General features: G+C 37.8%; 1 protein-coding gene across 3 annotated transcripts in view; it reads right to left on the bottom strand.

Annotated features, from left to right (window-relative positions):
- Nucleotides 1-3,646: 3,646 nt before the first annotated feature.
- Nucleotides 3,647-26,970, bottom strand: part of Nnt (nicotinamide nucleotide transhydrogenase) — a 99,568-nt gene continuing 76,244 nt past the window's right edge. For all 3 annotated transcript variants that reach the window (XM_042690499.1, XM_042690500.1, XM_042690501.1), the window contains exons 20-22: nucleotides 7,165-7,283; nucleotides 5,843-5,958; nucleotides 3,647-3,806 (exon numbers count right to left, since the gene is read on the bottom strand). In XM_042690499.1, coding sequence (XP_042546433.1) covers nucleotides 3,657-3,806; nucleotides 5,843-5,958; nucleotides 7,165-7,283 — 385 coding nt within the window. In that variant the 3' untranslated portion in view covers nucleotides 3,647-3,656. The remainder of the gene's footprint in view (nucleotides 3,807-5,842; nucleotides 5,959-7,164; nucleotides 7,284-26,970) is intronic.

Genomic DNA, 26,970 nt, shown 5'->3' with positions numbered 1-26,970 from the left:
TCCCTGTATTTGATGTTGTTACAATTTGTGGAGGGGAAGGGAAAAAACAAATAGTTTAAATAGGGATACAGGTGGACCCATTGCAACAATGAGACATACAAGTCCTTATGTTGAAAACTAACTTTACAACTTTGGGGGGGGGGGGGAGGGTTGGGTGGGGGTGGAGGAGGATGGGATGGGAAGGGGAAACAAAGGAGGAGGCTACAATGCTTGATAAGAAATGTACTCATTACCTTGCCCATGTAATTGTAACACCTCTGTACAGTATTTTCACAATAATTTTAAAAAAAAGAAAAAAAAAGATGATGTTAAGTGAAATGAACCCCAAGATAGGGACACAAATATTTTTTTCTTGCTTGCTATTGTTTCTAACGTATTTATAAAGTACCATGTGATTTTTTGTTGCTTTGTATGTCCCTCCCCCATGGTATAACCCGTTTTCACTGTATTTGATGTTGGTATAATTTGGGGAGGGGAAGGGAATAAACAAATTGTTTAAATAGGAATACAGGTGGAGCCATTGCAACAATGAGATGTACAAGACGTTATGTCGAAAAATGAACTTTACAATTTAGTTGGGGGTGGGGAGGAGGGGAATGTAGTTGTGGAGGTGGTATTTTCACAATAAAAAACTTATTTAAAAAAAAAAAAGAATTGTCCAGTAGATCATACTGAAAAAATACATACGTATAATTTTTAATTTTTCGAGACAGAATCTATCTACTTAGTCCAAGCTGGCCTTGAACTCCCAATCTTTCTGTCTCAGCTTCCTTAGTGCTGATACTACAGGAGCATACTACCATGTCCAGCTTCAGGTTTTATTGTTTTTACGTTTGTTTATCTCTACTGGGATTCTAAAAACAGGAGCAGCAGCTAGAGCCCAATCAGGGGTCTCAGCATATTTCTGGAAGGCACTGCCTTCAGGATTATCCCCAAACCACATGGTCTTGTTTGTCCTTCATGTACGGGCTTTTGTCTGGGTGAAGAAGCCAGATCTCACTGAACCATCCACCCCCGTGAAGTCATCGGCTCATCTGGATACTCAATGGCCAATGAGAGCACAGAAGGCCACTCCAGGTCTGTTCCCAGGTCTGTTTCATTTTTCCTTATTTGTGGCTCTGAAAAAAACATTGAGTTAATACAGTCATTTTCAAAGACCTTTCCTCTGCTGCTGACAGCCCCTCTCAAAGCCAACAGACTTTGGTCAACCGTTACAGACTCAAGGGAAAACAAAGTGATGACTGTCCCCACTTCCCAGGGCTTTGGGAAAATACTGCTTCAACATCTGATTAATCAAATGATCTATAAAAGATTATGAAAACACACTGTGTGCCTGAAGCTACAATCCATGCTTTAGACAATGTAAGTGGTATTTAAACCACCAAGAAAGAAGATGGACTAAAACAATAGAGCAGACCAAGGTTTCTCAACCTTGGTGCTACTGATCACTCTTTGTGACTGAGTACTGTCTACCACATTGTGAAACACTGACCTCTGTTCAGCCACTACCAATAGCTCCTCCCAGCTGAGACAACCAAAAATGTTTCCAGGTCTTATCAAATGGCATCCAGGGGAAGGAAGGCAGAAATCTCTCTTCTAATATACTTAAATATAAGTTGAAACGGCGCAGATAGCTCACACCTGTAATCCTAGCTACGTGATCTGAGGATCGAGGTTCAAAGCCAGCCCGGGGAAGAAAAGTCTGTGAGACTCTTGTCGCCAATAAACCACTCAGAAACCGGAAGTGGTGCAGTGGCTCAAGTGGTAGAGTGCTAGCCTTGAGCTGAAGAGCTGAGGGACAATGTTCAGGCCCAGAGTTCCAGCCCCATGACCGTCAAAAAAAAAAAAAAAAAATATATATATATATATAAAATATATATAAGTTGAATTCAAAAACTATTTTTAAGTCAAATTGCTACTTCCTAGATATACCTACAACCTTTGGTTAAAAGAAGGGACAGGAAGCCGGGAGCTGGTAGCTCACGCCTGTAATCCTAGCTACTCAGGAGGCTGAGATCTGAGGATCATGGTTCAAAGCCAGCCCGGGCAGGAGAGACTGTGAGACTCCTATCTCCAATAAACCACCAGAAAACCGGAAGTGGTGCTGTAGCTCAAGTGGTAGAGCGCTTGCCTTGAGCTGAAGAGCTGAAGGACAGCGCCCAGGCCCAGAGTTCAGGCCCCACAACCAATAAAAAAAAAAAAAAAAAAAGAAGGGACAGGATATGAGTGGAGGAGATACTGTTTTTCTTCTAATTCTTCTGAATTTTCATGATAAGCTTCAGTTATGAGGTTCTGCTGACCTCAGCTCAATTAACAAATTACATTTCCAACTTAAAGTTTTAAAAATAATCTTTCCTTCTTACACACACACACACACACACACACACACACACACACGATCCTTAATCTCAGACACAACAAAACATAAATTATTTACAAAACTAAAAAGTACTAAGCATTAGAATAAGAAATTTTTACTGTTATTTTTCTGATTTAGAGACAGTATTTTAATGAGTAAAGTGTTTCTGAGAAATTTAGTAGAAAACTGACAAATATACTTCATATTCACCTAAAGTCAGAGCTTTTGGCAAAATAGATAAGCCACACTTCTACAAAAACACGAGATCTTTACTGGCACTTAGATAAACAAAGAGGTAGCCTAAAAAGTATGATTGCTTTCAAATGTCATCAAATTACATAAGACCTCAAAATATGTTGTGGTTTAAAAAAATCCACTCTTATAAACAGTTAAGACAGATTAATGACGTCTATTTCATAGTAGTAGGTCAGGAATGACCTAAAACTCATTACTATGTGAGCAATTATGTTAGCAGTGAGGAGAACTATTCAGTTTTAGTTTTTTGTCGCCAGAAAAAATTGCCACATCACTTGCAAAAATGATAAACTTATTTTATTAGTCAAATGTCTGAATATACTTGTGTCCTCAATACAGGGTTACATTATAAATTGATTAGAATTAGAAAGGAGTTTTTCAAAAATACAACCAGCATTCATTTCAGTCTATATATTTCTTTGAACCTGTAAAGCAGATAATTTGTTTCCAGCATATCCTTTTACGGATTAAAATAGAAGTAAGAAAATACACTTTTGAAATCTGGATCTAAAATATAGTTTGAAAAACTGTTATCAGTTCAAATTATCATTAAAATACAAAAGGACAAGTCAAAAGTTGGTAGAAGTTCCAAATTAATGACATTTGTTGGAAAACACATAAATGTAGGTACTTGTTTAAATCATGTCATATTTTTCAGATCTGGGCATAATTTAAGTACTGCGATCCTAAACACTTAAGTTGTGAAAATATTTCTTGTTCCTGTAAAGGAACTGAAAAATCCAACTGTATTACAACTAAAATGAGACTTTTCTTTCTTCTTTTATAAAATTCTTTTGCTTCTTAACAACAACAAAAATGGCACAGACATACATTAAGAATTTTCCATCTTTTTTTTCTTTTTTTTCTTTAGAGAAATCTCTACTCTCGAAAAATCTCCCTCAATTTTCTAGGCTCTCTTCAGTCTTCATCTTCTCCCAGGAGCTTTGCTACTTACAGATGTGTATCTACCATGCACACTGACACTCTGCCTGTTCCTACATCTGAAGTTGTTTCATCAGACATCAGCTTGGCTTTTTAGCATTTACTTCTTACAGAATTCTCTAACTTTTGCCTGTAGCTCATCACATGTCTTCTTGGCATCACCTAGAAGCATAGCTGTGTTGGGTTTGTAGAAGATCGGATTGTCCACAGCAGCATAACCAACACCCAAAGACCTCTTCATGACAATGACCTAAGAACCAAAAATTAAGAGAGACACAGGATCTGTGAGTCATATAAACATTGCCCTTCTCTAGCTTTGTTTTTTTGCTTGTCACTGTTGTTTTCATATATAAACTTCTTTTAAATTTACTTTTAGAATATATGAAAACAAAAAACTTCATATCTATAGCCTACAAATGATGTTTCAATGCATGCATACATTGTGTAATATTCAAATGAGGTTAAGCATACCTACCTCCTCCAACATTTATCATTTATTTAGAGTAAAAAAAAAAAAAAAAAGCAAGCTCTTCTTTCCAGCTTTTTGACGTATTCAGTACATACAGGTCTGGAAGCATGGTTTAAGTGGTAGAATACCAGCACTAATACCTAACTATGAAACAGCACACAACAACTTCTTCCCTAACTGTGAATACAAGGCTCTAACAATTCTAATTCTTCAGTCCAGCAACAAAATACACAAGGAATGCTGGGCGCCAATGGTTCATGCCTATAATCCTAGCAGCTGAGATCTGAGGATCACGGTTCAAAGCCACCCCAGGCAGGAAAGTCAGTGAGACTCTTATCTCCAATAAACCACCAGAATATTGGAAGTAGAAGTAGTGTTGTGGCTCAAATGGTAGAGTGCTTGCGTTGAGCTGAAGAGCTGAGAGAAAGCGCCAAGCCCAGAGTCCAAGCCCCATGGCCGACAAAAAAAAAAAAAAAATACAGTAGGAATGTTTTTAAATGTATGTTTACATTGATTGTGTTAATGTTAGTTTTTTAAGTATGAGCATACTCTCATACCCATTAAAAAAATTACATGTTAATAATAGGCTATCTCCAAGTAATTAAATTACATTGATTTTCTTCCTTGTGCTTCATTCTAGAGCAACTATGAATAAACTTTTCTAACCAGGAAAAAATAGTACCTTTAGTTTATTTACCTTTCCACACATAAGTGAAGAGAACAAATTGAATGCTTAAGCTCCCATTTACAATTTCTAAAATAAATGTGATTGAGTAGGGAAATTCTGAGTCTTTTCTATCACTTTGGCATAAAGAATAAAAAGAAGTCCTAGGAAAAAAGTCCAAAAAGTAATCAAGGACAGAACAAAAAACTGACAGGATACTCTAAAATGTACACTGAAAGGGGTAAATGACTCTAAAATACTGAAACACATTATGGATCTTGCTGTCCTGCTGAATGTCAAGTCACTCTTAACAAGACTAAAAGCCTTCTTGTGCTCTTCTAGGATATGTAACCTACTCAAAAATAGAAGCACTGCAAATTTATTCATACGTTATATACCATTAATACAGCAATATTCTCTGTGTACTCTCAAATATTGACTACTAATGCAGTAATATTACATATGTACATGAACACATATATTCCATATCTACTGACTCATTTCAAATACTAAGTTTTAAAATCATGTATGCACAACAAAAAAGAAACAAAATGAAGAACACACACAGGACTCAAAAACGGTAAATAGATACACTCTGCTGTGGCAGAGGAACACAAGCTTTTGTGTTCTCTAACATTTAGCAATTAGCTTTTGTCAGAAGCAATATGTATGAGTAAAACCACCTTCTTTATTCCATGTTATTGTTTGGATTTCTAAAACACCTTTCTGCTAGACACTCCATAACAACATACAAATTCCCTTTCAAAAAAAATTAATGAAAAAAATGTGCTCATCTTGGTATATGGAGGCGATGATACTGACTCACTGTCCCAGAGGAAAGCCATCTGCTGTACTGGACTTGATCTGGTATGTATCCAGAGTCATTCCAAAAGCTCACAGCTCTTCTTTCAACTGTGGTTACGGATTTTTGTTCATTTATCCACATAAACTCATCTGGTTCTACTCATGACAAGGCAATCATTCGGTGGCCAGAGAACAGACAGAAGCTGGACACCAGAAATTAGGCCTAGTTTCTTAATTCTGGGACTCCTAAAAGGCATAATCACTTCTTATCCAGTGACCAAAGAAGCTTATGGAGACATTATTTCCTTAACTTACCATCAGCAGAATAAAGTGCAAGTCTGAAACTTACCTGCTTTGATTTCCAAACCTCAAGGACTGGCATGCCTGCGATAATAGAGTTGGGATCTTCTTGGGCTGCTGAATTAACAGTGTCATTAGCTCCAATTACCAGGACCAAATCAGTGTCTACATTAACAAAAATAGAAAATGCAAAAGAGTCACTTCTTTTCAGGCAAATTATAGTGATCTTTATAAAAGCTAGCATTTATGAGAGGCTCACTGTACCAGGATATTTACAGCTGGTCAACTCAGACAATATCACACACCTAAAACACAGAAGTAAGTTCTGCCTTGAAACAGACCATCTAGACTAGAACCTGCTTCACTGTACTTTTCCCCTCCCAATGGTTCTACCTAATCTGACTTTGTAATTCTTTTATTATACCCAAATTATCTTGCTATTCATATGATTTTATAAAATCTGTATACATTTTCAGCTTTTAAAATGACCAATTAAGACTCAATTTTGTGTCTAAGAGACAAAGGTCTGAAAGGCTGCACTATATTAAAGCTGTGTCCATAATTCATGGAACTTGTAGCTTTTACACATAATTTAACCACAGTTAAATTTAAAAAGAGGCATAAAATTAAAATGGTCTAAATTTTCTCTTTAAGGAGTATCATTTAAACTGCCTTAGGATATTGCCAAAAATGTCATGTGCATCTACACATACACACATGTCATTATTTTTTTCTAATAACATTTTAAGTTTACAGTGGATACTTGCCAGAGACAACAAGTCTAATTTTCATAAACATGATCTTAGTCCAAATAGCACCACTATTCAACATCTACGCAATGACAGTTACAAACGACAGCACCTTATCTCCTAATGTCCTTCTATAAGAACAAAGAGACAGGAAAAAAAAACCAAAAGAGAAGAATCGAAGAGAATGAAGGGGAGCAGAGGGGACTGCTTCCTTGGATAACGGAAAACCAGTGAAATCTCAGACACTGGCAAGAATTTAAGGTGTCAACAGAAGCATGTTGATAATGAGGAGCCTATGGTATCTATTGCAAGGTCACCATTAATACTTAATGGTCTGCCCAGGTCTCAGATTCTTCTGTGCTCTACACAGCAGGACTTTAACCATCCTTCAGTTGTTGAAGGAGGAACAAAATGTAACCAATGCAGCTTACAAACTTTTGCACTTACTGCACTTATTCAGTACTGCCTTTCACTTAGGTTTTATTATACATCCACTTTATGCAGACCACTCTTCATCTCACTAGTCAGTCTTCAATAATCCCACAATTTATATTTGAAGTTTGTGGCATCACTTTATGTACACTAAGAGCATTTAAACTTCAACACTGAGCCCATCACTTACCTGGGAAATCGCTGTTGATCTCATCCATTTCCAGCACAATATCATACGGCACTCCAGCCTCCGCCAGAAGCACATTAAGCTGACCAGGCATTCGGCCTGCAACTGGATGAATTCCAAACCTGGATAGGAAACAAATGAACAGCTGGTCTTACTTGATAGGCCAAAATGTACAGGGACTCCAGAATCACCTCCAAATCTGCACACTTTGTTCTTGGAACTTCCATTTTCTCCTGGTACTATCTGATCTCTCGAAGTAAAAGGAGAATTAACCCAGATAAATGGTCAAGGTACAAATGCTGATGTCAGAATCAGTGTCTTAGCAAACACAAATAATAACTTCCCTCAGTAAAAATAAGTGAATAGCTTTCTCTTTCTCTGACTCTTTCATATATGCCCTAAATGAAATAAACTTTCCAGAATATTTTTTAAAATCTTCTTACACTTAAAAGCATGTGTTCTCTCATGATACTTTCTGATAAATCCTAAATCCTTAAAAGTCAGTAAGTCAACCTAGAATTAAATATTTTCATTAAAAAATCAGCATTTTGTCATCAAAAGCTTTTTCCTCACCCTATTTCATCCTTTATGTTAAAGATGGGAAAATAAAATATTGCTATCTACATGATATTGATATCTACATTCAGATACTAACCTTCACCGAAGAAATACAATAATAACACATTGGAGCCGGGCGCAGGTGGCTCATGCCTATAATCCTAGCTACTCAGGAGGCTGAGATCTGAAGATCATAGTTCAAAGCCAGCCCAGGCAGAAAAGTCTGTGAGACTATGATCTCCAATAAACCATTAGAAAATTGGAAGTGGCGCTGTGGCTCAAGAGGTAGAGCACTCACCTTGAGCTGAAGAGCACAAGGACAGCGCCCAGGCCCAGAGTTCAAGCCCCACAACCAACACACACACACACACACACAGGCCCAGAGTTCAAGCCCCACAACCAACACACACACACAAACACATACTCATTGGAATGTGTCAATCATATATCTTGCCTACTATATTTATCTTTCAGTACTAGGCTAATAGCTCAGAAATAATTGAAGCCAATGTTGAAGATCATGCCTGCAATTCTAGCTTCTCAGGAGGCTGAGATCTGAGGTTTGTAGTTCAAAGCCAGCCCACACAAAAAAGTCTGTGCAACTCTTATCAATGATGAACCAGCAAAAAAACAAAGTGGAGCTCTGGTTCAACTGGTAGTGACAGCCTTGAGCAAAAAAGCTGAGACATCTGGACACTGCTGGCCTGTAATCCTATCTACTCAGGAAGCTGAGATCTGAGGATAGAGGTTCAAAGCCAAAAAGTCCTTGAGACACTTATTTGCAGTAAACTACTCAGAAAAAGACAGCCGTGGCACTGTGGCTCAAATAGTAGAGCTCTAGACTTGAGCAAAATAAGCTCTGAGACAGCACCTAGGCCCTGAGTTCAAGTCCTAGGACTGGCAAAACAACCAAATAAGAAGCTGAGACAGGCCCTAAATTCAAGCCCCAATAATACTAGCATACACGCATGTGTACGCACACACACATAAGTAGTGGAGAGGTGGGGATAAATGAGTAGAGAAATCCAATGAGGAAAAGTATCTCACAGCATCTCTTGGAAGGAATGCATCCAGCTTCAGCTTACAATACAATGACTAGAAATGTGTTCCTTGTATTAGCCAGAAACATATTCCCTTCTAAAGTCCACTTTGTTATTAGATTATCTACATATGTATGATGTGTATGTATATATGCACATATCTGTATTAATATATAAACATTCATATTAAGCCAAAGAGAAATAAATTTTCCATGTGTACTTGCATATACACCTTTAAAAGATGTGAAAGAGAAGACACCTCTTATTGTTTTCCAAGATCTATACTTGTGTTATTCAGAATCACGTTGTGTTTACTTGTACTTTCATAGGTAGATTCCTTTCAGCTATTCCTAGTACACCTATGAAGCAACACTACTGGCTTGCTGACCCACTGCTGTCCTAGTTGCCTGCTACTACATTGTCAATAGTGAATGCAATGTGATGAACATGATCTAGATGCATGACACATAGCAAGAAAACATCCTCAGCTCTGTCCTTGGTAAAGCCTCAGTTTGGATTAGCATTTCTGACTGCCACTGCATATTGCTGGACTCACACAAAAGTTAGGACAACTTAAGGCACTCAGCTAACTTTTCACATTAATTCATGCTAAGCCTGTCTCCTGGCTCCTAACACAGAACCTGTTGTGAAGAGATTTTAAAAAGCATGAGTATTCCCTCCTTCCCAAAAATCAAGACTTAAAGGAAGCTATAAAATGATCGTTTATGTTGCCTAGTTAAGTGAGAGATAGTTTTCTATATCATTAAAACTGATAAAGAAGTGCCTGAATCATTGGGAGAATTGAAACCAGAAGAAAAAGACATTAAGTGACAGTATTCCTTTTTATTAAACTCCTATTCTGGAATCTTCCACCCAGGATCATTAAATATTCTAAAATAATCTATTTGTATTATAAGAAAGACAGAATCTCTAACACTACAAGGAAATGAAACATCTTTAGGTGGAAGCAAAGTAAGCTAATCACATATATTTCCAATTTTCTGTAAGAACACAGGGTTTTATAGTAGAAAAAATAACTTCATTTTTAATACTCCATGCTTCATGAAAAACACTTTATGCCTCTTTCATATTTTGAAATAGTCTATAAAGGGATTTGTCTTCCATTATTTCATCCTACCCCCAATACTCTTTAAAAATTTCCATCTAGACCTAAAATTTAAGACACTGATTCAAAATGAGTATGTAAACGAGGCTTTAGAGCTAACATTCCTACTACAAACATAAAAGAAAATGTATATGAAAGAAAGTAGTGTCATATTGTTTGGAATATTGTTTTTTTAAGGGAAAGAAAGGTGAAACCTTGTCTTACCATGTATCCCAGGCTGACCTCAAACTCATGATCCTCCTGATTCAGCCTCTTGAGTAATGGGTACATGTATGAGCCTCCACAGCCAACTGCATTCAGTGTAAGATGCTCTATGTAGCTTGCAGAACTCTTTAGTCACTAGTGAAGATGGGATTCAAACTCAGGTGGCTTTCTTTTGTTTGTCTTGTGTTCTGTGTGTGTGTGTGTGAGTCCATCGTGGGACTTCAATTCTGGGCCTGGGCACTGTCCCCCAGCTCTTCAACTCAAGGCTAGTGCTCTATCACTTGAGCCACAGTACCACTTCTGGTTTTCTGGTGGTTTATTGGAGATAAGAGTAGCATGGACTTTCCTTCCTGGGTTGGCTTTGAACCAGGATCCACAGATCTCAGCTTCCTGACTAGCTAGAATTACAGACGTAAGCTACCGGCACCCAGCCTTATTTGTTTGTTTAAATGACATGCAACAGTATATATTTTTGGGTACAATACAAACTCAAGTCCTTTTCTCTCAAGAATCCAAACTCTTAACCTTACTTCATTGTTGGTGGGAGTGTAAACTTGTTCAACCACTTTGGAAAGTAGTATGGAGGTTCCTCAAAAGACTCCACATAGAGCTCCCCTATGACCCAGCAATCTCACTTTTGGGCATTTATCCAAATGTTTACAAACAAGACCACACTAAAGCTACCAGCACAACTATGTTTATTGCAGCATTTACTATAGCTAAGATCTGGAACCAACCCAGATGTCCCTCAGTAGATGAATGGATCAAGAAAATGTGGTATACATACACAATGGAATTCTATACCTTCATCAGAAAGAATGACATTACCCCATTTGTTAGGAAATGGAAAGACTTGGACAAAATTATATTAAGTGAAGTAAGCCAAGCCCAAAGAAACATAGGTCCCATGATTTCCCTTATTTGCAATATCTAGTATATGTATGAGTCAAGCAGAAAAGGTCAGATAAGGTGATGTTAGGAAAATGAACCCTAAGATATGTATTTTAAATGTTTTTTTCTTTCATGCATTTGTTTCTAACGCAATTATAAGATTTTTTTCTTTGTTGCTTTGTATGTCCCTCCCCCACAGTATAGCCCCTGCTTTCACTGTATTTGATGTTGGTATAATCTGTGGAGGGGAAGGGGAAAAACAAGTCATTTAAATAAGGATACAAGTGGACCTGTTGCAACAATGAGAAGTACAAGTTGTCATGTCGAAAAGAACTTTACAACTTGGTGGGGGGGAGGATTGGGTGGGGGGGAGGGAGGGAGGACGGGAAGGGTAAACAAAAAAAAATAAAAATAAATAAATAAAAAAAAGAAATGTAAAAAAAAAAAAGAATCCAAACTCTTAAACAGTATAATAAAATACTTCATATAGTCATGAAATTTGACAAGTACTTTTGTTAATAGCACAGGTGAAGTAGTCAGATGATCTTGTGGAAACTACTTTCTCTATCTCAGTTTTCACAAAATAGCAATTGCCTGTTATTATCAGCCCATATCATACCAAGGATCACAGAAAACTCTATGTTAAAAGATTTAAGAAAGATCTATTTATCTCTGGTAAATGGGTTGATACATAATAGGAAGGGTATTCTATTTCAAGAATCTAAATTTATAATATTCTTTAAAAATACTTGACTAAAAGATATACCTATATGCATATTTACTTATAAATACACTTTATATACTTCATATATATATACTTTATATACATTATTTATATGTATATAAATACACTATATAGTTATAAATACACATATATAAAAATCATAATTTTAACTGTGAGACTGTCTGGGGGGAATAAAGGAACAAAGGAAAGAGAATGAAGGAGGATAAACCATCATGAAATATTATCATGTATAAAGATGGTATAAGGAAACTTACTAAAAGCTGTTGAGTTAAGGTTGGGGGGACAAGAAAAGATAGGACAAAGGAGGAGCTTAATATGACTAATAAACTATTAAACATGAATTTATTTGTGTGTGTTGGTGTGTCCTGAGACTTGAACTCATGGCCTGGATGTTGTTCCTGAGCTTGATTGGATAAAGCTCCACTTTCAGCTTTTCTTGGTAGTTAATTGGAAATAAGAATTTCTTGCATGGGCTAGCTTTGAACTGTGATCCTCTGATCTCAGTCTCCTGAGTAAGCTAGTTACAGGAATGAGCCACCAATGCCTAGCTGTAATTTTTTTTTTGTCAGTGGTGGGACTTGAACTCTGGGCCTGGGCACTGTCCCTCAGCTCTTCAGCTAAAGGTGAACACTTTACCACTGAGCCACAGCACCACTTCTAGTTTTCTGATGGTTAATTAGAGTTAAGAGTCTCACAGACTTTTCCTGCCCAGGCTGGCTTTGAACTGCTGTCTTCAGATCTCAGCCTTGTGAGTAGCTAGGATTACAGGCGTGAGCCACCAGTGCCCAGCTTGTAAAAAAAATTTTTTAATTAAGTTTCTTTTATTGTGAAAATACTGTACAGAGGGGTTATAATTACATGAGCAAGGTAATGAGTACATTTCTTATCAAGCATTATTGCCTCCTCCTTTGTTTCCCCTTACCATCCCTGCCCTCCCATCCCCCCCTACCCCCCCACCCCACCCCACTCCACCCCCCCCCACCCCACCCCCCCCCCACCCCCCACCCCCGCCAAAGTTGTAAAGTTCGTTTTTCGACATAACGTCTTGTACATCTCATTAGTGCAATGGATCCACCTATACCCCTATTTAAACAATTTGTTTTTTCTCCTCCCCTCCACAAATTATGCCAACATCAAATACAGTGAAAACAGAGGTTATACCGTGGGGGAGGGACATACAAAGCAACAAAAAAATCATCTTATAAATATGTTAGAAACAATAGCAAGAAAGAAAAACCATTTGAGTCCTTTTAAGAAAATAATTGAGACCTTGGGAATTTCAAAAGTGCTGCAAACTATAAAATAAAAACTACTAAATACTTCCAGTGTTGAATAGGCATAAAAGTAATAATAAAAGGTCTGTTGAGGTATGCCCTATTCAGAACAAAGCAAAACATTTACTGTGTGTCCTGAAATCCAAGAGACCACCCATACCTGAGCAGCCAAGTGATAGAGATGTAGACCAAGGCCCACCATCTAGAATCTAACCCCATTTGGTTCTCCTGTGGGCATATCATTCCAACCTCTGCTTCCTCTGTTATCTTTTCTCAGACATTCTTGCCCCTCTCCTATCAAGACTTGAGTCCAATCCAAAAAGTCCAGGGTAATCTCCCTAGTTTCTTTCTTTTTTTTTTTTTTTTTTTTTTTTTTGGGTCCGGTCGTGGGGTCTGAACTCCGGGCCTGGGCACTGTCCCTCAGCTCTTCAGCTCAAGGCTAGTGCTCTACCACTTGAGTCGCAGCGCCACTTCCGGCTTTTTTCTTTTTTCTTATGTGGTGCTGAGGAATCGAACCCAGGGCCTTAGGCATGCAAGGCAAGCACTCTACCACTGAGCCAACTTCCCAGCCCGTCTCCCTAGTTTCTTACATAGTTCTTTTTTCCATGTAAAATTTCATGTAAGGTTTTCAGGATTGGGACGTGCACATTAATGGGGAAGGATGATTTAGGACCACAAAACTCTCTTAAGTGTGTGAATCAAGGCTTCTATTTTAGCTGAATAATCTAATATATACTATGTGACTTCTTTTTATTCAATTAGTATGACTCCTTGATTCTAGTATTTTCCACTTAACTTTATTATTTTTGTTTTTTTTTATTATTTTTGTTTTAGATACCATCATTATCATTTTTAAATTAATCTATGTGGCTACCATCTTTATGCTTTAACAGAGGTGTCTTGAATCCAGTTAAAAATCAAAGACCTCGGGCTGGGAAGATGGCTCAGTGGTAGAGTGCATGCCTTGCAAGCATGAGGCCCTGGGTTCGATTCCTCAGCACCACATAAACAGAAAAAGCCGGAAGTGGCACTGTGGCTCCAGTGGTAGAGCGCTAGCCTTGAGCTAAAGAGCTGAGGGACAGCGCCCAGACCCAGAGTTCAGGCCCCATGACTGGCAAAAAAAAAAAAAATCAAAGTCCTCGGGGACTGGGAAGGTGGCTCAGTGGTAGAGCGTTTGCCTTGCATGCATGAGGCCCTGGGTTCAATTCCTCAGCACCACATAAGCAAAAGGAAAAAAGGCGGAAGTGGCGCTGTGGCTCAAGTGGTAGAGCGCTAGCCTTGAGCTGAAGAGCTGAGAGACAGCGCCCAGGCCCAGAGTTCACTCAAAAAAAAAAAAAATCAAAAACCTCTAAATACATAGTTTTTATTCTGTCTTGATTAACAGAAGAATGCATAAAGACAATGTTCTATTTGGCTAGATGTGAAGGGCAAATAATCACTAAGCGAACCATCAGATTATACTGAATAGCCTTAAGGACAGATCATTTTATATCTGTTTGCATAATTGATTACACTAAACTTTAAGGATCTAAGTTTAGAGGAAAACACATACAAGATTCTAAAAGAGAATGCCAATGTTTTGAGAGAAATAACAGAACACTCTCAAATTTGTAGCAATCTATACACATGCTGATGACTCAATGTGATTTTATAAGAATTCTGGCCCATGTAACTGGCTAATCTCCAAAATATGTATTAAGATTAATTATATCAGACATAGGTTGGCCATGACCACCGATTTCCAAGAAATGGTGGCCAAAGTTCATTAAATGTTTCATCACCACATGCAGAGTACAGAATTCTAAAATGCAAAGCCTACCAGCCTTTCAGTTCTTTCCTTTCAACAATAAAAATAATTCTTTGTTTTATACATGCTTTAAAAGCATAATCATCTATCCTTGACCATTATAACATTTTACAGTAGAAAAATAACTATTAAAATGAGATTACAGAATAATCAGTTATGCTCCCAACCTCTTTTTTATACATCCCCTCCTAAGTTTACCATACTATTACAACTGATAGACATGACCATGCTCATCTAACTGGAAGGTCCTTGAGTATGGGATTCATGTTTTATGAACCAGTTTCCACAGCAACTGGCACTCTATTGCAGGTACTCATGGGGGGAAGGGGAAGAAGAGAAGGTGTTAGAAACAATATAGTGTACCCAATGAGGTACACTGACACATAAACTTTCTCTTTTTAGGGAAACCCAGAATGACACTGTATGCCTCTAATCCCAGCACTCAGGAAACTGAAAGTTCAAGGCCAGCTTCGCCTATTTAGCAAGAATCCGGCCTTCAAACTACAAACAAAAAGGACAGAGCAGTAGCTGAATCATAACTACTCAGGAAGTAGAGATCAGGAAGATGGTAGTTCGAAGATCACCCAGACAAAAAGTTAGCAAGACTCCAACCAACAAGATGGATAGAGTAGCTCATACCAGTAACCTCAGCTACATGGTCCAAAGGCCCTATCTAAAGTGGTAGAGTACTCCTATGTTCAAACTCTAATATTAGTTAAAAAAAAAAAAAAAAAAGTAGGGAAATCAGGGTAGAGTAACAGATGACACTAAGTATTGTAAAAATTCTATGCACTTTATTTTTCCTCATATGTACCATGAGAAAACAGATTTTGATAACAAAATCTCCTTAGCGGATTACTATGAGATGGCACTGGAGTAGTTCTTGTAAAGAGCTTTTCATTCCAAGTGCTTCAGACGATTGGCTGACTGATGCAAGCCTTCAATAAATATACACTGCCATTATAATATTCTATTCAAACATATTTGGTAATACAAATGCTCATCTATACTTTTTCAAGTGTATACATTTTCTAATGTCCACATAATACAAAGAAGTGTGTGTTTTACATTAAAACAAATGCTAGTTTATATCAACTCACTCTAGGTTGCTTTTCTAATTTCAACCTTGAAATATCAGTAAGTGTCAGGTTAAACCAGTAAAAGCCAGCTGTTCTCTGTGCTTGCAACAACATAAGACCAGAGAAAACACATATAGTTAGTATAAACTAAATCTATACACTATACTGATAGTATATGAAACTTGGACTCAAGGAGAACCTGATCATCACTAATATTCAAATACACATTCATGCTGATAGTCAAATTTTCAACAGGTCCTTTTTCTTTATGTTGGTGTTTGAACTCAAGGCTTAACGCATGCTAGGCAGACACTCTACCAGTTGAACCAGACCTCATACTTCTTGAGGTTAAGTTCTCATTTTTTGCCCTGGTTGATCTGAACTGCAATCCTCCTATTTATACTTTCCACTATAGCAGAGATAACAGACACGTGCTACTATGCCTAGTTTTTTCTGTTGAGACGTGGTCTCATGAACTTTCTTTCCCTGCGCTGGCCTGAAACTGCAATTTCTCCACCTCCCACACAACAGGGATGATAGACATATACTACACCACCATGCCCAGTGATAGACATACACTACACCACCATGCCCAGTGATAGACATACACTACACCACCATGCCCAGTGAAAGACATACACTACACCACCATGCCCAGTGATAGACATACACTACACCACCATGCCCAGTGATAGACATACACTACACCACCATGCCCAGTGATAGACATACACTACACCACCATGCCCAGTGATAGACATACACTACACCACCATGCCCAGTGATAGACATACACTACACCACCATGCCCAGTGATAGATATATACTATACCACCATGCCCAGTGATAGACATATACTACACCACTATGCCCAGTGATTGGCTGAGTTGGGAGTCTCACAATTTTTTTTTCCCCAGATTGGCCTCCAACTGTGATCCTCTCAATCTCTGGTTCCCTAATCTAGGAATACAGGCATTCTACCTGCCTTCAAATGGCCACTTTCACCTTTTCAACAGACCATTAGACAAACAAGTAATACTTTGTTTGATAGATACAACAAATATGATCTTTAAAAAAAAAACACCAGCACTTTTCGCCATTTTGTCTTTCAAATAGAAGAATGATTAATGTTCATAGAATATTATATAATGAAAAAAAGTTCAATACTGAGTTACCAATTCAGAATAAACCCAGACACAGCTTGAAAAAACGGAATAATAAACTTATTTTAAAAAAAAATTTGATATCCTGCCCATGTAACTGTAACTCCTCTGTACAGTATGTTCACAAATAAAATTAAATTAAATTTTAAAAAAAAATTGATCTTCTGAGTCTTCTAATTAACCAAAGAAGAATGAAAACAACTAAGAGCATGTAAGGGCTATCCATGAATCACAAGTAAAATTTGGGAAAGGAGCTAGTCACAACATATCCTTTTTTGAAAGCTTCTTTTATAACATATGATAATATAAGCCCACTGTTAACAGTTTTGTGCAGCCCTACATAAGATTTCAGATGCCACATGTTTTTAAAAAGGCACAGCAACATGAATTTCCATTAGCCCAAGCCATGGAGACAATGTGTTCTGACCAGGGTGGATTAAGCTGTTGTTCTTGGGTATGTGAAGCTATTAAAGAATCTAAAACAATATTTCCACATGGATCTCACCACAAATGCCCAAATAAACTACATTTTCCTTTGGGCATATGGAAATATCCAGATCAGCGTTCAATAAACCATGACAAATGCATTATTGAATTGGGCAATCTAATTCAACAATTAGACAAAGAAACTTCGGGGACAGTTGAGCCTCTTCCTCAAATACTGACAGTGTTTTCACATTGTGTAGTCTCTTCCTATTTTAAATACTCAAAAGGATCTCCATATCTTAAAAAAATAACAGAGAAAAAGAAAAGGACAGAAATTCTGTACAACCTCCAACTATTTGATTACAAGTTTTGGGAGTCATTGGGCAAAATTTTTTCCATACTCAGGTTATTCAAAAGGTCAACTTTCCTTTCTTCACTGTGTTTTATATTTTAAAAATCAAATCGTATATGAGGGACTGTATACTGATGGCAGTTTGGAATTCCCAATAGCATAACTCCAAATAGGCTATTCTAACCTCTTCAGAAATGGACAGATTATCTAAGAAAAAGATACAAAAGGAAAATAAAAAAAGAGGGTTCATTTGTTGAAAGCTTACCTGCTCCTCTTGGTTGTTAACCATAAATATTTATAAATCAATAAATCTGTAATGTGATGTTGTCTCAGCATCCAATTTAAATATAGGGTAGACAGTGTCATAGAAGCAGCAGAGCTTAGTCGTCTTGGACAGTTTCTAGTTCTTGGTTTCCTCTTCCCCACATTTGAACAGATACCTCTTTAAACAACCACTGTAGGACATATGAATGTACTCTTCCTGATTTCCCCAGACCAACCACTACACCCCATGTGGACCGTCTACATATGCCACTGTCACATCGGAAAGTCTTGGTCTCCTATCCACTTCCTCTGAACTCAAATCATAACTCTCCATGGAAAACTACTAAGACTGCCTCAGAACCCAACAAAGGCTTTGACATATAGGTCCTCTCGCTCTCTTAATCATCCTGCTGGTCAGACATGACATCCTTCCTCCAATCTTCCTTTTGGCCCTCAACTGTATCCCTATTCTCTCAGGGGTCAGTAAGGAATAAAAACTGATTATTATGTTATGTGTCTTGTTTGGCTAACTCCTCTGTGTTTCACCGGACCCATACACACAAATGTAACTCTTTTTTATTGCCAGGGTAACCTCAGCAAGTGGCCAGCAAGATACGCATAAATTAGGCCTAAAGCAGACAAGATAACAGGACATTTACCAGTATAAATAAGTTCCCTGTGAAAGAGGCACACACTTGGTCACAGGTCAGGCATTTCAGAATTACGGGGTCTACAGAATAAAAGTGTCCCCTGAAAGGCACACCTCATGACCTCCCCTGCAACCCCTGAGGTCAAGGACAGACTTGATAGTCACTCTTCTAAGAGATACATCAAATTCAAATGAGAGGAAATTACAACCCCCTTACCTATGAAAATAGACCTCCAAAATCCCTCCAGTTCAACTACTACCAACAGAGCAGGCATCCTTTATAGGGAAGTACACCAATTTATGTTCACACAGAATTCTCTCACCAAACAGGCTAAAAATCCCACTGCCAACTCAATAAAGAGCCTCTCAAGGACCATTATATTCTGAGTTTGCAATCATCTATGCTAAAAGAGGACCTGTGGGGGAGTTAAAAGAATTCATTACTAGAGTCAATACATTATTTACTTCATCTAGAAAAATGTGAAATATTAACTAAAAGGCAGGCTTCTTTAACTAATATCAATTGCTAATCAAAATTTCTGATTGACAGCCAGAGATCCCTTTATTTTTTAAAGTGCACACACACACACACACACACACACACACACACACACAATTATTTTTGAAGTAATAATTGCCTTCTAAAACAGGAAGCCAACAAAGAAAACACTACATAAAGTCAAGACTAACAGATTGGCTTACCTACTGAAAAGGAGACATGGGTAATTAATTGAAAAAGACTTCTTTTGGGCAGGATATGTAAAAAGTTCCCTTGGCACATAACTATAATGCCACATGATCAAGAGGATCATAATTTGAGGCCAGCCTGCCCTCTCTCCCCCAACAAAAAAAATGAGGCTTCCTCCTTTTTTTTCATTTAAAGGCAAGTAAGGACTGAATCACTACTCGGGTTCTAAAATCTGGTCTTTACATATACCTTCCCTTTTTCAGGAAAAAAAAGCTATGAATGTCAAAGAGTTTACAAAAACATCTCAGTAGCACAATTTTTCTATCTATTCTATGTAGTCATATTTTCTATCCATCTACAGGACACAGAAGCCACTCAAAGAGATGAGAAGTTGTCCATGGAAAACCAGGCACAAACATCAGCACAGTCTTCTACAGCACCACACATAACACTCCATCTTCCACAACAAGGACATTTATTATAGATTGTATTTAAGTTAAGTTTAGCTTTTCTATAATTGAATTCAATCCAGCTACCAAGCCCAGAATAGAAACTGCATGACTACTAACACTTCTTTTTATTTCCAAAATAATAAGCAAAATAATAAGTGATACAAGAAAAACCAAAAATTCAGTATTAATTCTGGAATATTATTCTCTGGCATAATTCTGCCCAAATAACTCTAATGAGGTCATTGCATGGACCTTGGGACATAATGGCTAATGAACACCATCACATGAAAATTATAAGCCAGTTATAGAGGAATCTGAAGATGAAATGAGAAGAGGGGAAGGGTTTTATTTATTTATATTCTGTTCACATGAACCTTGTTGAATAAACTAAACTCAAAGCATTTGTTACAATACTTGAAAGCCAAAAGTCACCCTGTTGGTCAGCAACACTGGCTTCACCCAGTGAGGGATGAAGAACACCTGGAACAGGAGAGGCTAAGGAATGAGCCCTAGTATGGTAGGGCTGGAAAAGACTATACCAGGCACCTAAAGCTCTGGCTTTTAACCCATTCACTATGCCAATGTGCCAGGGGTAGTACAAAGTCAACTATCTGGGGAGAAAATTATCACTTTGTAAAAACCTAACCGACATCTTGGATCTGTGAGATCACTGGCAATCTTATAATAGGTTTGACATATATGTGAGTGAATGCATAAACTTCCTTTAATTTTATTCTCTGACATCAAAAGTTTGATTCAGTTGACCAATTATATAAATAACAGTCACCCAATCCATCCTTCCTCCATTGTGTTTTTTCAAGAAGTCCAGCTCAATGTGAAGCAATACCACATTTCTGGGCAAACCAGAAGCACCAGTTAATTCATCACCTTACAGTACCAGTTATAACTCTGAAGCTCTGATCTAAGAACCTATTCTACCACTGTTCTTCCTCTTTTTAACTAGCATCCGAACAAGTGGGGAGGGGATGATCAGTGTTCCCGATTCAAAATAGCTTGAAACCTATTACCTAACTTCCCAATGATTATTAGTAGTACACACTGATGCATTCCCAGAACCCAAAACAGTGCCTGACACAAAGAACTGCCATGGTCATGGACATGAACAGCCACGTCTTTTTTTAAAAAGTACTACCAGATTGACATAAAACTGCTGGCTAATGTCTTTCTTCATTCGAATACTAGCTCTTTCACCTGACCTAATTCCCATTCTTTTCAGAAACACCTGCCTTTATTACTTTACAATTTTCACATCTTAATTCTTCTGCCACTCCAAAAGACAACAAATCCTAGATAGCTGACCTCTGTTTATTTGAATGACACAACTCATTAAGAAAAAGAAAAATACACTTAGGGGGACAGAATCTTTCATGTTTGAGTGTCCTCAAAGTGCTGATTTCTTCATAAAAATAATGCCTATTTAAGACTATAGCCATATTACACAAAATTATAAAATACTATTAAACTAAAAACACCACAGAGGGGGCTGGGAAGGTGGCTCAGCGGTAGAGCGCTTGCCTTGCATGCATGAGGCCCTGGGTTCAATTCCTCAGCACCACATAAGCAAAAAAAGAAAAAAGCCGAAGTGGCACTGTGGCTCAAGTGGTAGAGCGCTAGCCTTGAGCTGAAGAGCTGAGGGACAGCGCCCAGGCCCAGAGTTCAGGCCCCACAACCAAACCCAAAAAAAAAACAACCAAACAATAAAAACACCACAGATATCTTGATGTATTTTGACAGGTGATGAACAACAGATTATACACATAAACAGACATGTGTGTCTGTATCTACACATATATGCCTGAAATGTCCCAGATGTATATACGTCTACACATACACATACATACATACTCATACATTTTAATCTGAAAAGTGTATAAGTAACACAAAAAATTGAAAGTACAAAAAATTGAAACTACTACTATTAACTCCTCTCCTTTATATTCCTACCTTACCCCTATTCTACCTGTCTTATTTAACATACTAGCATATTAAAAGGAACTCTGGTTCACTGATAAACTTATTTTCTTCATAACTAGTAAATTTTGAGCAAGAAATTCTATTAATTGTTAATAGAGAGCTCTGGTTGAATATTAATACAAATGTGGTCAGGCACCAGCTATTCAACCCTGTGATCATAGTTATTCAGGAGACTAAGATCCAGAGGATCAAAGTTTGAAGCCTGCCTAGGCAGAAAATTCCATCTCCAAAATAACCATCAAAAAGCAAATGATATGGCTCTAGTAGTAGAGCTAGCTGAGCAAGCAAGCACAAAGCCCTGAGTTCAAACCCCAGTACTACCCACCAAATAAAGTAATATATGACATCAGTCTATCAAAGGATGAAAGATGTTTCCCATAAATTAAAAAATGCGTCAAAAACCATGCAATACATCAGAAAAAAATCACATAGTTATTTACTCATTGGGAATGATATCTTTGCTTTATAATGAAAAAGTTTCATTATAAATCAAAGACTGCAAAGTAAAAAGAAAAACTGTACTCTCGTACTCTAATATTTTTTGTCATAAAATGCTTTCCAAGATAACTTAGGTAAATGTGCACAGGCATTCTGGGCAACTGCAAAGCACTTGTCTTGGCCATTACACAAAGCCTCAGTGAACTTGCATGACGTGGGTGTCCTGAGATGAGTTCTTGTCATGAAATGTCATGAGCTTCATAATAAGATCACAGGCTTTTTGAGCATGTTGTGTCTATGGTCAAAGTAAAGGAAAACAGGAGTGTCTCTAAATCAATCATGAGCCATGAAGCCAGACAGACTGTATGACAGATGCAATTTTTCTTGGCACCACTTGGGCATAACTAATTGATGACAATCGTATGTCCATACTGGCGCATTTCCACAGGGGATGTGTGCAAGTATGTCACTACATCTGGATGCTAGGCATGCTGGGTTCCTGAAGTACAAAGACCTACTAAAACCAGAGGCTCAGCAGCTGCACTCAATGAACACCGTGGGAGCTCCCCAGAGTGATGAAAGGACTAAATTACCGCAAACTGTAAATACAGATTTATTTCATTAAAATACGAGGTAACTGCTGCAGCCATTGCTTGTTCAAGCACACATTTGCGTCTTTAAAACGAAGTTCACATCTTTGTGCTCATACAATCCTAACTTTGTCACAGAAATTTGCATTTCGCCTATGAAAAGATGATGACACACATTTATACAGCAAGATCAACAAAGTTTATGTGATTCTCTTTCAACTAAAAAAATATATATTCCACAGAGAAGCTAGAAGGGAAAAAATAGGATAGTCTACTGTCATCATACTCACCGTAATACTCCTCTCCTTACTTGATTCAAATGCAAGTTTTGCATAACCTGTTAAAAAGCTTATGCTGCAAATTCAATATGTGGCAGTAAAAAACAAAACACTGCAATATTATTAAATTATATTTGCACCTGTAATGTGAATAGCAGGTGAATGTAAATTGGTAATGTCTCCTAACTCACAGAAAAACCAGACTGAACAATAATTTTATTCTGACTCTATATCATAAATTATTAACAAATTTGATGTAAGTAAATTATGTCAGCAATTATATAAAATAACGAAAAGCTCACTCATGAAAGCCTTCTGTTCTATTCACAAAATTACTTCAGGAAAACTAGTTTATAACTGAGAACCCACTCATGTCTGTATAATTAAATCTTTCTGATAAATGGTAAATCAAATATTAGTTTTCCTGTTTAGAGTGACAGAAATCATCCTAAAACAGTAGTTTATCTGTGGTCTTGTGGATAAAATAAAGCTTTTAATCAGATCTGAATCTAAAACTTCACCTATCCTATATCCTTTTTTTCCAAATTTTTTATTGTAATTAAGTGGTTACATAATTTCCCAAATTTCACAGTATTGTGGGATAGTGATGCTTAAAGTCACAAACACATTCTAACTTTCATGGAGCAAATTGTCTATCATGGTCTATAACATTTATGAGTTCTATGAGTTTTGCAATAGTTATTTCTTCCACATTGGGTGATATGTACATTTCTTTTGTTTTGCATAGCATCAGCTGTTCCCTCTTTCCCAATTGTTCTGTCCCTCCCATCGCTGCTATTATGTTGCTTAATTCATTTTGGTCAATGTCCAGTACAGCTGATGGGTCCCACTGGTATCCTATACCTTTTACAGATACATTTTCTTTTTTATTCATTTCTCTTCTTGCCCTGATTTTTTTCAAGCTGCCAAAGAGTCTTATAATAATCTTCAAATCTGTATTTACCAGTCTAACATTGGGCTGGTTTTCAAAGATGTCTGGTTAGCCTACACTCATGTGTAGATATCAAAAGAAGTATGCCATGTTAAAAATTCCCTTCCCTAAGGGTAACTAAACCATCTTTCTCTATATATTGTATTGTGATTGCCACATAGGCTCTAAACATTTGCATGGCAAAGGAGAGTATTACTAATAAATTAGACTTTTTCACATAAAAATAAAATAAGGAAGATAAAAGATAAAGAAGATAATTTATTTTTGGAAAATAACACATCCTTTTTACTCACATGTCTGCAAATGTTCTAAGTTATGAGACCATGATTAAAAACAACAACACAATTTAGTGTCTTATAAAAAATAGGAATAAATAATTTTATTCTTTTTTTGGGGGGGGGGGGGGAGTCCGGTCATGGGGCCTGAACTCTGGACCTAGGCACTGTCCCTCAGCTCTTCAGCTCAAGGCTAGCGCTCTACCACTTGAGCCACAGCGCCACTTCCAGTTTTTTCTTTTTTGCTTATGTGGTGCTGAGGAATCGAACCCAGGGCCTCATGCATGCAAGGCAAGTGCTCTACCACTGAGCCACCTTCCCAGCCCAGGAGTAAATAATTTTAAAAGATTTCTTATAGAATAAAAACCAAATGATGACTTTTTCATCTTTCATCTTTTATTAATCTAGGAGTTTCACTAAACAAGATAATCATCTACATCTTAGAAATTCAACTCCTACCACAAAGTAGTATTGTGACTCTATGTATTTAAAAAACACAAATCATAGATTTCAGGAAAGTATGGGAAAAGATTGGTAGAAAAGAAAGCAATAGGAGGAAGGAAGGAAGAAACAATACAGATGGCATAGCTGCTGATGCTAAGACAATTCAGATCCCCTGGCTTTGCCATCTATCTCTTTCCAACATGAACAGCTGGGCCATTCAGCTCAAAAAGGATTCTATATCCGGTCTGGCTAGATCCACAAGCTAGTCTAAGACACACCGTTTAGCATGTTTTTTTAAATCTGCTTCCAGACAAAAGTGTAAGGTTTTACCTCAAAAATTTTACAAGGGAGCCAGGTACAGGTGGCTCACACCTGTAATCCTAGCTACTCAGGAGGCTGAGATCTGAGAATCATGGTTTGAAACCAGCCCCAATTCTTATTGCCAATTAACCATCAGAAAAGTCAGAATGGGCTGGGAAGGTGGCTCAGTGGTAGAGTGCTTGCCTTGTATGCATGAGGCCCTGGGTTCGATTCCTCAGTACCACATAAGCAGAAAAAGCCGGAAGTGGCACTGTGGCTCATGTGGTAGAGTGCTATCCTTGAGCTGAAGAGCTGAGGGACAGCACTCAGGCTCAGAGTTCAGGCCCCACGACCAACAAAAAAAAAAAAAAAGAAAAGAAAAGTCAGAAGTGGAGCTGTAGCTCAAGTAATAGAGTGCTAGTTTTGAGCAGAAAAAGCTCAGGGACAGCGCCCAGACCCTGAGTTCAAGCCCCAGAAGTCTCCCCTTAAATCCACTCCCGACACAGACATACACACACACACAAAAATTTACAAGGATTTTTTGGGGGAGGAGCAGTACTGGGAATCAAACCACAAATCCTAGGTAAGAATTCTACCACTAAGCCATACCCTCAGTTCCTAAAAGGAATTTTTATGAATAACCATTAACAATTCAGTTCACAGATGTTATTCATTCTATTTACTAAGTTCTCTTGTCACTCAGACTTATGGTGCCCCGATTATGTAACTGCTCATGAACCTGCCTGCCCACTAACTGAACAGCAGTGTGTCTCTGGGGATGACTTGGGGCACTGTCTTCTCTGACTTCTGAGTAAGAGCAGAGCTCCAGATGGGGTCGCAGAGCAGAGCAGAACAGATATGAAGTACTACAGCATCACTAAGTTCATTCCAATCACCCTGTTTTTTGGATCCTCAAACTCTTTACCTAAGGTCATGAGAATATCGAGGCACACAGATCCTCCACTTTTCTGATCTGCCTAATATCCTCCTGAGAGTAGGGTCCAATACTTGAAAGAGAAGTGGCAGGAATACCTGTAGTGCTAATTCAAGATTCAAAAAAACAGGGGAAATTTTAAAAATGAACATTTTCAGCAGTGTTTTCCACCTCAAGGGTTTGAGAGTGAAATCAGCAAACAATGAATAACCAGCCCACAGGTTTATTTCTGGGACTTTCTCTTCCAAAACCATTCTGGAAACAAAAACTACAATTTAATGTCATACAAATGCTCTGCTTGCTCTCCTTTCCCAAATCAAACCATACAGAAACAAGACTTCTGGTTCTTCTCAACTAATAAATTTGGCACAATAAAATTTTCCTTTCCAAAACAAGTCTATGATTGGAAGCATGGCTCAAAGAGTAAAGAACAAAGCCCTGAGTTCAAGCCCAGTGCTGCCAAAAAAATAAATCAATGTGTATTTAGATTTCATGCTATTAGCCAGAAGCAGGGGAAACTAAGTAGTAAGAAGGATAGAGGCTTTTCTTCACAACTCAAGTTTCTTTACTTAATAGTATATGTGAGCCAGGGCCCAGAGACTCACGCCTGTAATCCTAGCTACTCAGGAGGCTGAGATCTGAGGATTGTGGTCAAAGCCAGACCAAGCAGGGAAGTCCATGAGACTTATCTCCAATGAACTACCAGAAAACCAGAAGTGGCGCTATGGCTCAAGTGGTAGAGTGTGCTCCTTGAGCCGAAAAGCTCAGGGACAGCACGCATGCCCAGAGTTCAAGGCCCACAACCGACAAGTTAAAAAAAAAAAAAAGTACATGTGAATGCCACTTGAAGGATCACTCATCAAATGAACTATACAACTTGTGGGT

Source organism: Dipodomys spectabilis, unplaced genomic scaffold (assembly GCF_019054845.1).
Source record: "Dipodomys spectabilis isolate Male_0828 unplaced genomic scaffold, ASM1905484v1 ptg000138l, whole genome shotgun sequence".
In the NCBI taxonomy this organism is placed as follows: Eukaryota; Metazoa; Chordata; class Mammalia; order Rodentia; family Heteromyidae; genus Dipodomys; species Dipodomys spectabilis.
The sequence above is the reverse complement of the archived record's forward strand: the minus strand, read 5'-3'. Positions and strand labels throughout refer to the sequence as shown.